This window comes from Vanacampus margaritifer, chromosome 13 (assembly GCF_051991255.1).
Source record: "Vanacampus margaritifer isolate UIUO_Vmar chromosome 13, RoL_Vmar_1.0, whole genome shotgun sequence".
NCBI lineage: Eukaryota > Metazoa > Chordata > Actinopteri > Syngnathiformes > Syngnathidae > Vanacampus > Vanacampus margaritifer.
In genome coordinates this window covers 4,330,618-4,344,100 of record NC_135444.1, presented here as the reverse complement: position 1 = coordinate 4,344,100, position 13,483 = coordinate 4,330,618, and the positions used below count along the sequence as shown (strand labels likewise).

The 13,483-nt window shown below is 35.3% G+C and overlaps 1 protein-coding gene across 3 annotated transcripts in view; it reads left to right on the top strand.

Annotated features, from left to right (window-relative positions):
- kank4 (KN motif and ankyrin repeat domains 4) overlaps positions 1-3,579 on the top strand; it is a 91,288-nt gene extending 87,709 nt beyond the window's left edge. For all 3 annotated transcript variants that reach the window (XM_077584706.1, XM_077584704.1, XM_077584705.1), the window contains one exon: positions 827-3,579. In XM_077584706.1, coding sequence (XP_077440832.1) covers positions 827-922 — 96 coding nt within the window. In that variant the 3' untranslated portion in view covers positions 923-3,579. The remainder of the gene's footprint in view (positions 1-826) is intronic.
- The last annotated feature ends 9,904 nt before the right edge of the window (positions 3,580-13,483 follow it).

Genomic DNA, 13,483 nt, shown 5'->3' with positions numbered 1-13,483 from the left:
AGGGATTTACACATTAAATGCTGCTTTGTGGCATTTATTCTATAATAATTCAAGTGTCATGTTCAAAATACTGCGATTGGCTGGCAACCAGTTCAGGGTGTACCCCGCCTACTGCCCGAAGCCAGCTGGTATAGGCTCCAGCGCCCCCCGCGACCCTTGTGATGAGGACAAGCGGTTAAGAAAATGGATGTTCAAAATATTGAAGACTAATAAAGAAAACTTGCTAATATCTCAAAACAGCAGCTAAATTTAAAAAAAATAACCCAAAAGATCCCACTTGTTCTACAGCAAAAAGTTAGTTTGGAAGTTAATCTAACAAAGCAAATCTTTAGAACAAATGATTTACCGTACAATACCCTCATATTTAAGACACTGTACATACTGTACATGCCAAATTCTACTCTACTATACACCGAGACAAATAAAGTGACTGTTTGCAGAAGAAAACTCAAGAATCTATCTTAATATAATTAAGAATATTAAAAATAAATTCCAGTTCATTTTTAATATTAGCCCTTTTTCAATTGTCGTCGCCACAAATCCATTATAATGATGCAAGTAAAAGTATTTGATATACATACTTTCACAATAATGTTTCAATTGGAAGGCAAATCACCTTTACAGAACCAAGACAACTCAGATCTCAAATGTCATTTGGTATTTAAAAATGCTAAATACGATTCTCTTGTGTTTTATAACATTACTGTGTTCGGCACTAGTGGATGAGAGGGCTTCAAACAGCACAACACCGCCACCATCAGGAGTAGAACGTTCACTGCAAGTACCTAAATAACCCTGCTATTTTCTCATTGTGTGGTTGCTCCAGAATGGACAGACCGCTCAGGAGGTGGCAGAAGGATCTTCCCACCCAGATGTTGTTGAACTCATCAAGGCCCACGGCGAGGCTGCGTCTGGCCACTGAGCCAAATGCCCCCATTTTCTGCATATGTGCGGTTTACCTTGAAGCTGTGGGAGCTCACAAACAAACTTCGGAGACAGCAATGTATGCCCATATTTACTTCCATACATTGGAGCCAACACGTTGCCTGTGGTTTTCAAAGAAATGCTGCACCAACCAGGTTCAGGTGAAAAGTGAGGATTTTCACATCCTGGAGAATAAAAGGAGAATTTGGAGAGTGACTTGGAGACGGAAAGATAACTGCTGCCTCTTTATAATACTCTTCAATCATAATACTAAGCACAGAATCTACCTTTTGAATATATATATATATATATATATATATATACAGTGTGTAAGATATGTACCTTGACATTCAGCATATTTTTTTTCTCTCCATTGACATATTTTTGAAAGGCAGACAGAAGCAATTATTCAAATCATATGTCGCAATATTGCATCAGATTATAAATACATACACAAACACAGATTCTGTATTTTTTACTATATTCCTATTTTTCTTTTTTAGATATTATTTTGTAAACTACTCAGATTAATGTCCAGCCCTCCTAAAGCATTAAATTGATTTTTAGAAAAGAAATCATGTAATAATATAAATGTTCCCCATCACCCAGCTGATATTTTAAATACATTCAGTGTCTTATTTTATAATAATAATTAAATGTGATTTGCGAGCGTGTGTGCGTGCGTAAATTTGACAAGAAAAACTAATGCTTTGGTCTGCAACATCGGTATACTGTAGAATGAAACTGAATAAAATACATTTTATAATATATATATATATATATATATATATATATATATATATATATATATATATATATATATATATATATATATATATATGTATAATGTATATAGCTCTAACTTCAATACGAATTTATTCTTTTTTTTCAAAGAAGATTGTATTGTGCAGAAGTTACTGCATGCCATTTTGTTTGTTTTGTTGGCTGTCAACAGCTAAACAATGTTGTAATACTGTCTGACAGTCCCACTCTTCCCCAATTCAATGTTTTTTATTATTTTTCTTAGCCTACTTGTTTTTCATATGCAATATAATGCACAATGAATGTCTGATGGGGTGCTGATGCATTCCTAAATATTGGTAATGATAATAAGCAAATGTAGCAATTACAACTCTATTGGGACTTTTAAACTTGAGGTAACAAGGTTGGAATGTTCAAGATTATGAAATTATGAATGAAACTCAAGTTGATTCATCTCAAGTTTGAGAAGTAGAAATGAGATGCTGAATATTCCGTAAATTCATCCAAGCATGAGATAAAACATTTCCACTTCTGGAAAAAATACACACATTTGTGTTTCCATACTTAAGAATCCGACTATGGAATCCAACATTTCACAACACAGTAACAACAAAACAGTTCTTTGAAAATGACTCGTATCATTCAGTGCTTTGTAAAATTTGTGCAAATATGAAAAATCATTTGTAGGCTTATAAAGATTTATTCAAATACATCAACAATGTTAATAATATAAAACATATACTGTGAATACCAAAACTCACCAACAAAAATGGTTTTCACAAGTGGCAATCACACAATAAGATTTGCACATGATGTGAAACATTCACCAGGACTTATTTGCTAATTTATTTAAAGGGGATGTCAACCGAAAAAAAATCTTTACAAAAATATGCTCTATGCAGCCCCACTAGTCTAAACACGGTATTCTGATTAATATTGTGTTTGTGGAATATGAATGAAGAAGCAAAATCTACCCATTTTATCCATCTCAGGGGGCAGCCATTTTGCTTGCTGGCGACGTCACATTTGCAAGTAATGACTAATCACAACACACCTATTTTCTGAAGCTGAATTGTGATTGGTTGTTGCCTGAGCAACTGTGATGTAATTTTCAATTGACAGCAAGTGGCAAAATGGCCGCCTCCTGAGATGTATGAAAACATTATTAATCAGAATGCTGCGTTCATAATAGTGAGGTGACATACAACCTATTGTTGACTTCCCCTTTAAGTGTCTGAACTTGTCGCCTCTCATCTTTCAAAGTATGGTTGCATTTGTGTTGTGAGAATAATTTGTATCTGATCTTCTGTGCCATTGGTTTATATGAAAATCTCATGTATATGTTTAATCCAGTGTGACCTACATGCTATAATAAGAAGGTTTTGCTGCCAAAGACTTAAAATTAAATCTAATTCACATGGGGTTAAATATGTATTTTACTTCTTCTTGTAATGCCAGCCAAGCACTTGTATATCTAGTATTGTGAAAACTATATAACCTCTATTGTCAAACAATACGCTCAACAATTAATATTAAATATTTATTCAAAATGATATATATTTTTTACCATAAACATATAGTATAATGTATGCATGTACAAATTATTCCAGTGATTGAATTTTGACATTGAGCAGTGGATAACGATCTTTGGAGTGATGGGTGGTGTAGTATTGGTGACTCTTTCATGTACCCTTCCATGTTACCAATGACACGTTACATCTATAATTAAAAAAAACAAAAAAACTATATTGAACATACAGTACAATGAAAAATTGAAGTATATGACAGAGTCTAACATAAAAAGCTATATCTTTGTGTATTATCTCAGTGAGACTATATGTTGGAAAGCAGAAAACTATTTCACAATAAATAAATATAAACTTGAAAAACCTGGCTTTTTTGTTGTCTTGTTTAATTTACAACTGAATATATTATTTTCATGCCATAGCCAAAATGTCTAGTCTTATGTCATAAGAATTTAAATATTTTATTTAAAAAAAATATATATAATATAAAAAACAATGCACTGTAATGAGTGCAAAGTAAGTTTTTTTCTCTTCTCTTCTAAACTGTATTAGCACAACACAGGCCAGTTAATCAATGTTAAATCACTTAAATGTATTAATTTTAATTGTATAGTCCAGGCTTCCCCTGCAATGCTATTCTCTAAGGGCCGGAGTCCTGCAGGTTTTAGATGTGTCCGTCCTCCAAACACACCTGATTTATATAATCAGTTTAACAGCAAGCTCTGCAGAAGCCTGATAACATTCCTAATCTTTAGAATCAGGTGTGTTAGAGGACAGAAACATCTAAAACCTGCAGGACACCGACCCTCGAAGACCAGGATTCGGGAAGCCTGGTATATAGTCAATCACAAAAAAACGTTTTTTTATTAATGACAAAAAAGAACCAGCAGGTGGCAGTGTTACTACGTGATAAGTATATAACTAAACTATGCAGTTGGACCAATATGCTGCAAAGATTTATACAGTTAAGTATACACTGTATATAAAAAATAATATGAAGTGTACTTTGTACTGTTTAATCTGTCATCCCTAAATTTAAAAAAAGCTAGACAGACAAGAAGTGTATGCAACATATAAGCATTGTAGTAATGTATGCTAATTTATGCTCTATTATTTGCTCAGCCATCTCCCCACTGTCAGACTCCTCCCTTTAACGTTGACTTGTTAACCACCCGAGTTCTTGAGGGACTACATGCTTAAAGCCAACTTTACATTCTTAATTAACTCAAATCATACATAGCAAATAGACATCCTTTTCAAGGTCACAGGGAGCTAAAGACTATCCCAGCTGTCTTAGTGCAAGAGCAATATTGACCCTGTGATGACCAGTGGTGTAGTCTGGTGTAGTCCGGTGTAGTCCGGTGTAGTCCGGTGTAGTCCGGTGTAGTCCAGTGTAGTCCAGCGTATACGCGGGTATACGAAGTATACCCACTTCTTTTTCAGCCAGCATTGAGTATACCCACTTCTGATGCATACCGTTCAGCCATGGTCTACCCTCCTCTGCCTCTAATTGGCTGGTACCCTCTGCGTAACTTTTGGCATTTGAGGACTGATGAGCAAATCGGAGGCAAAGTAGGCCATACAATGGTGACCCAGGAATTTAGCTCAGGTGAACTGATATGCACACTAACTACGTGCTCTAGATAAGTTTTATATGATTTTTAAGTACAGGTAAATTAAAACACAAGAATGAGGACAAATAGTTTAAAGGATCTGTGTGCAGTTTGTCATTTTATTACTCACGACTGCCACCTGTGGCCCAAAGCATAACTGCCGCATCTGTGTCAGGCTCGTTCATGGTGCACGTGAGAGTACAAACGAAGACATGACTTCAATTAACTCTTTCACTGCCAGACGTTTTCAGAAACGGGTTGTCGCCAGTGCCAGCCGATTTAAGCATTTTGACTGATCTTTCAAGGTCCACAGAAAATGTTGTGTTTGGACCATGGAAACAAAGAGTTTGTTTCTACCTTATTCCGTTCTTCAGTAATCAACAATAGAAAATGGTTACTTTCACCGAAATTCTCTGTTTTGAAACAAAAAACTGAGAAAAGGGGCTTTTTGTGAAACAATGTTATTTCATGCACTCCAGTGAATTGTACACTTCTTTTTGTCCATGAATGATGCCACAAACACCTAAATAGTGCTTTACTTCTGTAAAACGCTTTCACCAACAATGAAAAAGTGTTTTTTGATTGCAAAATACGTTTATTTCCATTCAACAGTGTAACAATTTGACAAAACAATTTCGCAAACTATTTACAAATGTGTGCAACTGTGGTACTACTTACAATTATGTGGATGTTTCAAATATAGTTTTTCTTTTTATAACGCTCTCCTGCGTGCAAGGAGACGCCGCTGGACTCGCACAACAGTTTACTTTCACTTTGTCCGTTTCGTGTGCAAACGTTACATGTTACACTTTCCTTTTTTTCCGGGGAATAAATAGCAAGTAGCAGACTGTACACACTCCTCCGATGAATATGCATTTGACTCGGGGCACTCTTCGTCGTCCGATCGAACGTCCACCTGTGCGTGCTCGATTGTGCTCCGCGTTTATGACGCCGTCATAGCCGCCGCGTCAGCGGTTCCAATTTTGCCGTCAAGCTCGGATTCACCTTCATCACCATCGATGATGATCATCGATCATCAATGTGCTCTTTTAGCGTTGGTCGATCCCTTTCGTCTTGTAAGTGTAGAGAGCTGCTTTCCAAACGGGCACCACTTCCTCCTCAGCCATCTAACTTCCCCCCCCCCCCCCCCACGTCTTCTACTGCCGCGTCAATGCTTTCCATCCACGGAGTCATCATCATCATCATCATCATCGATGATGATCATCGTTGTCATCAATGTGCTCTTTTAGCTTTGGTCGATGCTTTTGTCTTTGAAATAAAACGGCTCGGGTGTGAACTTCTCGCAAACGGTCGCCATTTTTCCTTTGTTTTCCATTCTGATCTCCTGCTCGACGCTCTAGCTCCGCCTCTACTGACGCCCGATCTTGTCAAAAGACAGTCATCGCTGCCCTCTAGGGGCCAAAAATAGTCCTTAGGCAAAACAGACCTAATTGAAACTTTCAATAGAGATGCGGAAGGCTTCCCCCCACCCGTTTCAAAAAATAAAAACTTTTGACGTCATTGGCAGTGCTCCGTAGGTTTTTACTTGACGTCTTTAAACGTCAGTGGCAGTGAAAGAGTTAAGAAAAACTCCGCTCCTCCCCTCCCCAAAGAAACTGTGGAGCGTGAGGGTCCGCACCCTCTACTATAAAAGGAAGATAAAAGGTGGTAGGTACAGTCAGAGTAAAACAGACAGGGCTCTATGTACTCATCTGGGCATTGGTGGAGCATGCATGACGAAGAAAAAGCTTTAATATTATCTTTTTAAAACTGCACAATGCATCTTTAAGACATCACAAAGCAATACTGAAGTCTAACCAGACTTTTTTCACAATTTTTGTTTATTGTTCACTAAATATTGTAATTTGTTTTATAACGTATACTTTATGCTTGCCTCATGATAAATACAGTTTATACTATTTCAGGCTGCTTGTGTTACCAAACTGTTCTTGACAAGTCATGATAATTTTATTATTGTGAGCAAGTTAAGATTAGATTTTTAATTCTTACATGGACAGGACATTTATGTGGACTACTTAAACAATAATAATATATATTAATTTTTTTTTTTTTTTTAAAAGGTGAAAATTGAGCGTGTACCCACTTCTCCAGAGACCACTACACCAATGGTGACGACTAGTCAATCACAAGACTGACACCCATTCACAATCATATTCAGACCACCTGGTAATTGAGTATCAATGAATATACTGTACTGTATTATTAGTTAGTTATTGTTTTAGTTTTGATTCTATTTTGTTATTAGTCCATTTAATGTTTTTTTTTTTTTAATTATGAGTAGTATTTATTAGTTATTTATTGTAGTTAGTTTACTGATTTCTCTAAAACGGATACAATTGTACATGCTATATCATTTTCTCAAAAACAATAAATAAATAAATATATACTGAGGGTTTATGAGTGAATAATGGTCCATCCCGGTCAGATGATTCCTTCAAAGAGAAGAAATACTGTATATCATGCATTAAGTTATGGTCAGTTACAATGGGAACCAGGGTTGGGAGGGTTACTTTTAAAATGTATTCCGTTACAGTTACAAGTTACCTGCTAAAAAAATCTAGTTAGTAACGTAATCCAAGTACCATAATATTAAAATAATGTAACTTTGGATTGCTTTTGGATTACTCTAACACTGAGTATACTCATGAAATAAAAATAAAAATAAATATCACCACAATATATATTTTAACAATGTGCCCCTGCTATTTGCAGGTGATAGGGACCCGGGTACCCTACAAATAGCAAAAATCCTAATGTAATTAAAAAGCATGTAGGCAATTGATTGATTGATTGATTGATTAGGCCATATGCTGTTTTCGAACTGTCACTGAAAGCAACGACACCTCAGAGACAGACGGGAAAGACGGACAGACGGACGGACAGACAGACAGACAGGCAGACAGACAGACAGACAGACAGACAGACAGACAGACAGACAGACAGACAGGCAGGCAGGCAGGCAGACAGACAGATAGATAGACAGATAGATAGATAGATAGATAGATAGACAGACAGATAGATAGACAGATAGATAGTCATCCAATGAGGATGACGATGCGTGACATCAACTGCAAAACGAAGTTTTATGCCAGTCACAAGTTTAGCCGTGTATATGTTGTGTATGATGTTTAAATAATGAATTGGTGGGAGGATGATTGGAAGGTGTAACTCACATTATGATTGTAGGCTAGCGGGCTAGCTAGCAAGAAGCTACAGCGTGTAGCATGCCGCTGGAGCCTCAGCTCAAACTTTCGCTCCTTCAGCAAGACGATTAAGTTCCAGTGAATGCACGTCGCCATTTCCTCCTCCCGTCCGTGTAGCTTTTTCAAACTGCCCGCGTGTGGAGGACACGACTAGTCAGTTCGTTCGTCCCCACTTCCCCGACATCTAGCAATGGTCCCGCTCTGTCGCTCTGTCTCTCTCTTACTGGCTTGAAGAGTGGCCTTGCAAGAGGAGCAGCGCGGGATATTGCGTTTGGCCTTGAGGATCATCTGGCATCCTTGTTTACTGTTTTTGCATGGGAAGCAGTGCGGGATGTTGCGTTTGGCCTTAAAGGCCATCTGGCTTCGTTATTTTTCTTGGGAACACAAGAGCACAGTATTTACTCAAGGTAATAACTAGTAATCAGATAAATTAATCTTTTATATGCATGATTGTATTCATATAATGACAAGTAAGCATTTAGAAATATACAAGGTTTTTATAATTTTTTATTGTGATGTTTTGATGTACCAAATATACCAAGGATATGGCAACTATGTGAAACCTTGAAGCAAAGAAGTCCCAGGAAGGAATATCTAGTAACAGGACAGATAAGAGAGACCTCTGTGGGTGGACCTCTCCCAGTAACTCCTTCTGTGGGTGCAGCCCCCCGGGAATTTATTAGGTAGAAACAAGAATTGTAGACGCTTTCTCCTCCACCCCACTCTCCAATTGCACCAGAGAAGGCTTATGCTAAACCTGAGGTAAGTTTAACATAGGAAAATTGGTCACTATTTGCAGCTGTGTAGCAACTTAGAACAGATAGATGACTGAACTGTGTTTTACATTGGAGACGTCTTAATTAGTTAGACTTGACTCGGATAGGAGAACAACCCTAGAATAGCCAGGAAAGAAGCCATTAATTTAACCTCAATCTCCTATTATAGCCAAACTGCTTAAATTGTATTCGACTATTGTGGATTTTAGCGAATTGATTGGGTTTTACACTTTCTCAACAAATGTAATTGGATTATTTTACTCTTTAACACTATTGTATGTTTCTGATTAGTGAAACAATTAAAATCCTACCGTTTGCTTATTTTATACGACTTATTTTTATTTTTGAATCTTGTTTACTATTTTATTTTCCTTTTTTTTACCTTTTACTTATTTGATTTTATATTTATTTCTTGAACCTTTTATTTTATTTTACTTATTTTTATTTTTTTGAACTTTTTGCTTATTTTATTTGACTGTTTTTTAATTTTTTAATCTTTTTAAATTTTTATTTTACAAATTTTCATTGTTCAATCTTTTGTTTATTATTTTATTTTATTCATTTGTATTTTTTTTAAACATTTTGCTTATTAATTAATTCTATTTATTTTTATTGCTTTATAGAGGAACATTTTGCCTTGCTACATTCCAAATTAACCAAATTAAGACATTTTGAATGATATTGGAAATTTTTTCATTAATTAAGAATTATATTGTCATTTATAAATTTTTAATAATTTCACTTATTTGTGTAATTACTTGTATTAATTTTGAATTGTAATACATTTAAGAAAATTCTAACCAAGTTTCATATTATTCCTGACTACTAACAGTATAGGTTTTATACAGATTTTACTGTTTTTAGTTATAGAGATAACTATTAATAGTAGTGATTAGTGACTTTATCTAGAATCAAATTTAACTAAAGTGTTTCGACTCAATTAAGAGGAAACTAGCCCTTGAGAGCTGAGATAGCTATATAAAAGTAACATTTTGAATTAAGAATTATATGTACATTTTGATGCTTTTCTTAGTGTCAGAGTTGATTTCTTTTTGATAAATTTAACTACATTGACGCCAGAAGGGAAAAGCCAAAAGGAAAAGAAAAAGATCGTATAAACTTTCAAAGACAGGATTTCCTTCCTATTTCAGACCTATTACTTTTAGGCAAATTAAGTAAAAGTAAGGGCAAGCAAGATATCCCAGTTCAGTTTATTCCTTTTAACCTCTTCCTAAATTCAAGCTCTATCTTAGTCATAGTTCTAACAAACACTCAGGTCTTTAACAACAACTATACCTTACCATCGGTAAATGCTATTCCCTAAATCGATAAAGTTACTTTGTCTTATTTTAAATTAGGAAAACAAGCCCAAGCGGGTTTACTAAAACCAGCTAAGCTTATTTAGGTCTTAACAAGTGCAACCGATCATTTACAGAAGGAGCCGCTGTAAAAATAGCGTGGTCAGATTTTATCCCTGTTTCAAATTGGTTACTCAATAAGGGTTTTATCTGAAGCAAGACCGGGCTGACGCTCTAAAGCCGGGGCGTTGAGAACCTAAACGAATCCTTCTCGCAGCTGGCTTGGTGAGTTCCCGTCACCTCCTCAATTTTGACCGTGTTTCAGCAGGTAAAGGTGAGCTTTAACCTATTGAACGGAGAGTCAGCAAGGTAAGTGAGATCTGATACTGGCGTCGACGCTTTCCACATGCGCATCAATGGCGTCCACAAAATGGATTACACATTCCGAGTGCGCGACCTGCAAAGCAGCAAGTGGCTAGACGTGCGGGATCACCTAAGTTAACGTGAATGGTCCATGATAAATTTGCGTTAACTACCACACCTAATAATTTTGCTTCTTCCACTTGTTTAATTATGCCATTTTCCTGAATTAAGTGTAACATATAGGTTTCATTTTTAAACAATATTTGGAACCAATAACATACATTTTGTATTTCCAGTATAAATAAGTAATTTGTTAGCTTCTATCCAGTGTGTGACTGAAACTAATTAATTTAAAATATTATTGAGTACATATCATCTGCTTATATTGCCATGGTGGCATGCTTCAACGGCAATGGAAAATCATTAGTAAAAACAGAAAACAAAAGAGGCCCCAAGCAACTTCCCTGGGGCACTCCACAATCCATCTGTTCAAGTTCAGAATAACTCCCATTAAAATAAACCTTATAGTCTCTTTTATTGAGATAACTTGAGATGATTTAATCACTTTAACGCCGATAACTCAAATCCATAACAATTTAACTTATTTAATAAAATCTTATGATCCAAAAAATCAAAAGCTGCACTCAAATCTAAAACTATTGTGCCAACCAACTTCTAATTATTTATCTCCTCTAACCAGTAATTGGTAATCTGAGTAAGTGCAGTTGTTGTGACCCATTTTATATATATGTAGATAAATTGTATTCAATCCATTTTCAGAAAAAAATATTTCTGTATCTGATCATATACAACTTTTTGCATAACTTTACTTAAAGATGGTAACAAACTTAACAAATTTTTAACCAGAGGAATGGTTTTCGCTGTTTTCCACTGTGATGGAGAAATTACTCCTTTTTAAACTAATGGTATTTATGTGTAAGACAGGCAAATCAATAAAATCTGCCACTAATTTCAACAATTTATTCTCAATATTGTCCACACCACAGGGCTTATGTTTACTTGATTGAAATATATTTTTGAACATAATCTTCTGTTATTTCACAAAATTTAAAAACACAGTTTTTAGTCTTTATAATGTCATTTCTTATTATAAGAAATATTTTCATCTTGCTTTAGTACCATGGCATTTCAGAGTTTCTGAATTTTTTTTTATTTTTTTTTAAACTGTGTCAAATAATTGGATGAGGTAAGTTCCATCTCCCTCCAAAAAATGTAGAAGCTCACCTTGAATTTCTACCCATACATTCATTTAATACACTCCATACTAACTTAGCTACTTGAATCTTTTTGTGATAATACAAAGATTTCTATTTTTGTTTAATTTGGTTAGAAATTTTCGTAATCTACGATATTCATTCCACCGTGTCATGTCATTTGTTTTAAATGCTTCTATTTTGTCTGTATCCCTTTGCTTCATATTCTGCTTCAGTTCATGATCTAACCATGGAGCTGAGATTTCTCACAGCCCGTTTTCTCATAGGGGCGTGTTTATCCATCACCTTAGTTATCAAATTGTTAAAGATCCTGTTGACATTTAACGGTTTCAATTTATATTTTAACTGTTTTGAATTTAGTTATACATGTGTAGAAATAGATATTACTATGTTAACTCAATCACCAGATGTATTGAGGATGTGATAATGATTTCTTTGATCTCTGTTTGAACTCTGTCCTCTCTCTTTCCGTAACAAAGGAGTGGGCTAAAGGTTTCTGTTGACTCATCTGAAGAGGATGTTTAAAATACTATCAGCGTTTCTGGTCATCAGGTCATCCTGTCGTAAAATCTAATAGGGTTTAGAGGGCAAGAGCCTGTCTACATCAAAAACTCCAAAGTCAGGAAGTAACTAAGATATGGACTGTACCTGTTTTATGTCACAACTCTGCTAAGGATTCAAAGGAGGGCGGGGGCAGGTCCCAATGTAGGACCTTTTTGTATAAAGATGCTAAAGATTCACAATCCACGACACACTGGGAGCTAATCACCAACTTTCGAGTGAGCTTGATTCTGTGTCTTTTAAAAGCTTTTAAAATAAAAACTTGCAAGGAACTTCTTCATCGATCTCATTTATGATTTATTTGAACACGCAATAGATTACAAAATTCATGTAATCTATCAATCCCAACAGCCTTACATGGATTTTATTATTGTGTTACTTCTGACCAATCTATGCTTTTCACTTCTGCTATGAAATTATCCTCTTAATTTTTTTTTTAAAGGTCCTCCTACAAATAAAGTGCTGTCCTCGATTAAGTACCTTTGTTTTCCTTGTTACTGAAATTAAATTGTGGTCACTACAACCCACTGGAACAGAAAGAGCCTTAGAACATAGCTTCTCTACGTTAGTAAAAATTAAATCAATAAGTGTTGCAGAGTATGTACCATCGGACCTTCAATTTAGTCTTGTAAATTCACTAACAAGTTGTGACAAATTACAAGTATTAACAAATGTGTCTTTGTTGAATGTATCATTTAAAAAGCACCAAAAACAAATGTAACTGGGAAAAACAAACACTTATGAGAGTCTAAATCTAGGCTACTCATGAAACTTTGCACACCCATTATGTCTGGAAAACAAATATTTTAGAGGGTTATTGTCCTCTGTCAGTACCCATACTGTAGCCCAGCATGGCCAGCGTTGTGAGGGTTTGCATGTAATTGTAATGGCTGCTGAAGGAGAGAGGCAAAATGTAATTGGAGAGGCAAAAAGTGAGTAAAAAACACCCTAAATATGTTTATAAGTACACATGAACTTTCTTCTGTTTAAAAATAAATACATACATATATTGCCTTTGAAATACGTACCATTGGTGACTCTTTCATGTGCCCTTCCATGTTACCAATGGCAAGTTACATCTATAATTAAAATAACAAAAACAAAACTATATTGAACATACTGTGCAATGAAAAATTGAAGTATATGACAGAGTCTAACATAAAAAGCTATATCTTTGTGTATTATCTCAGTGAGCCTATAT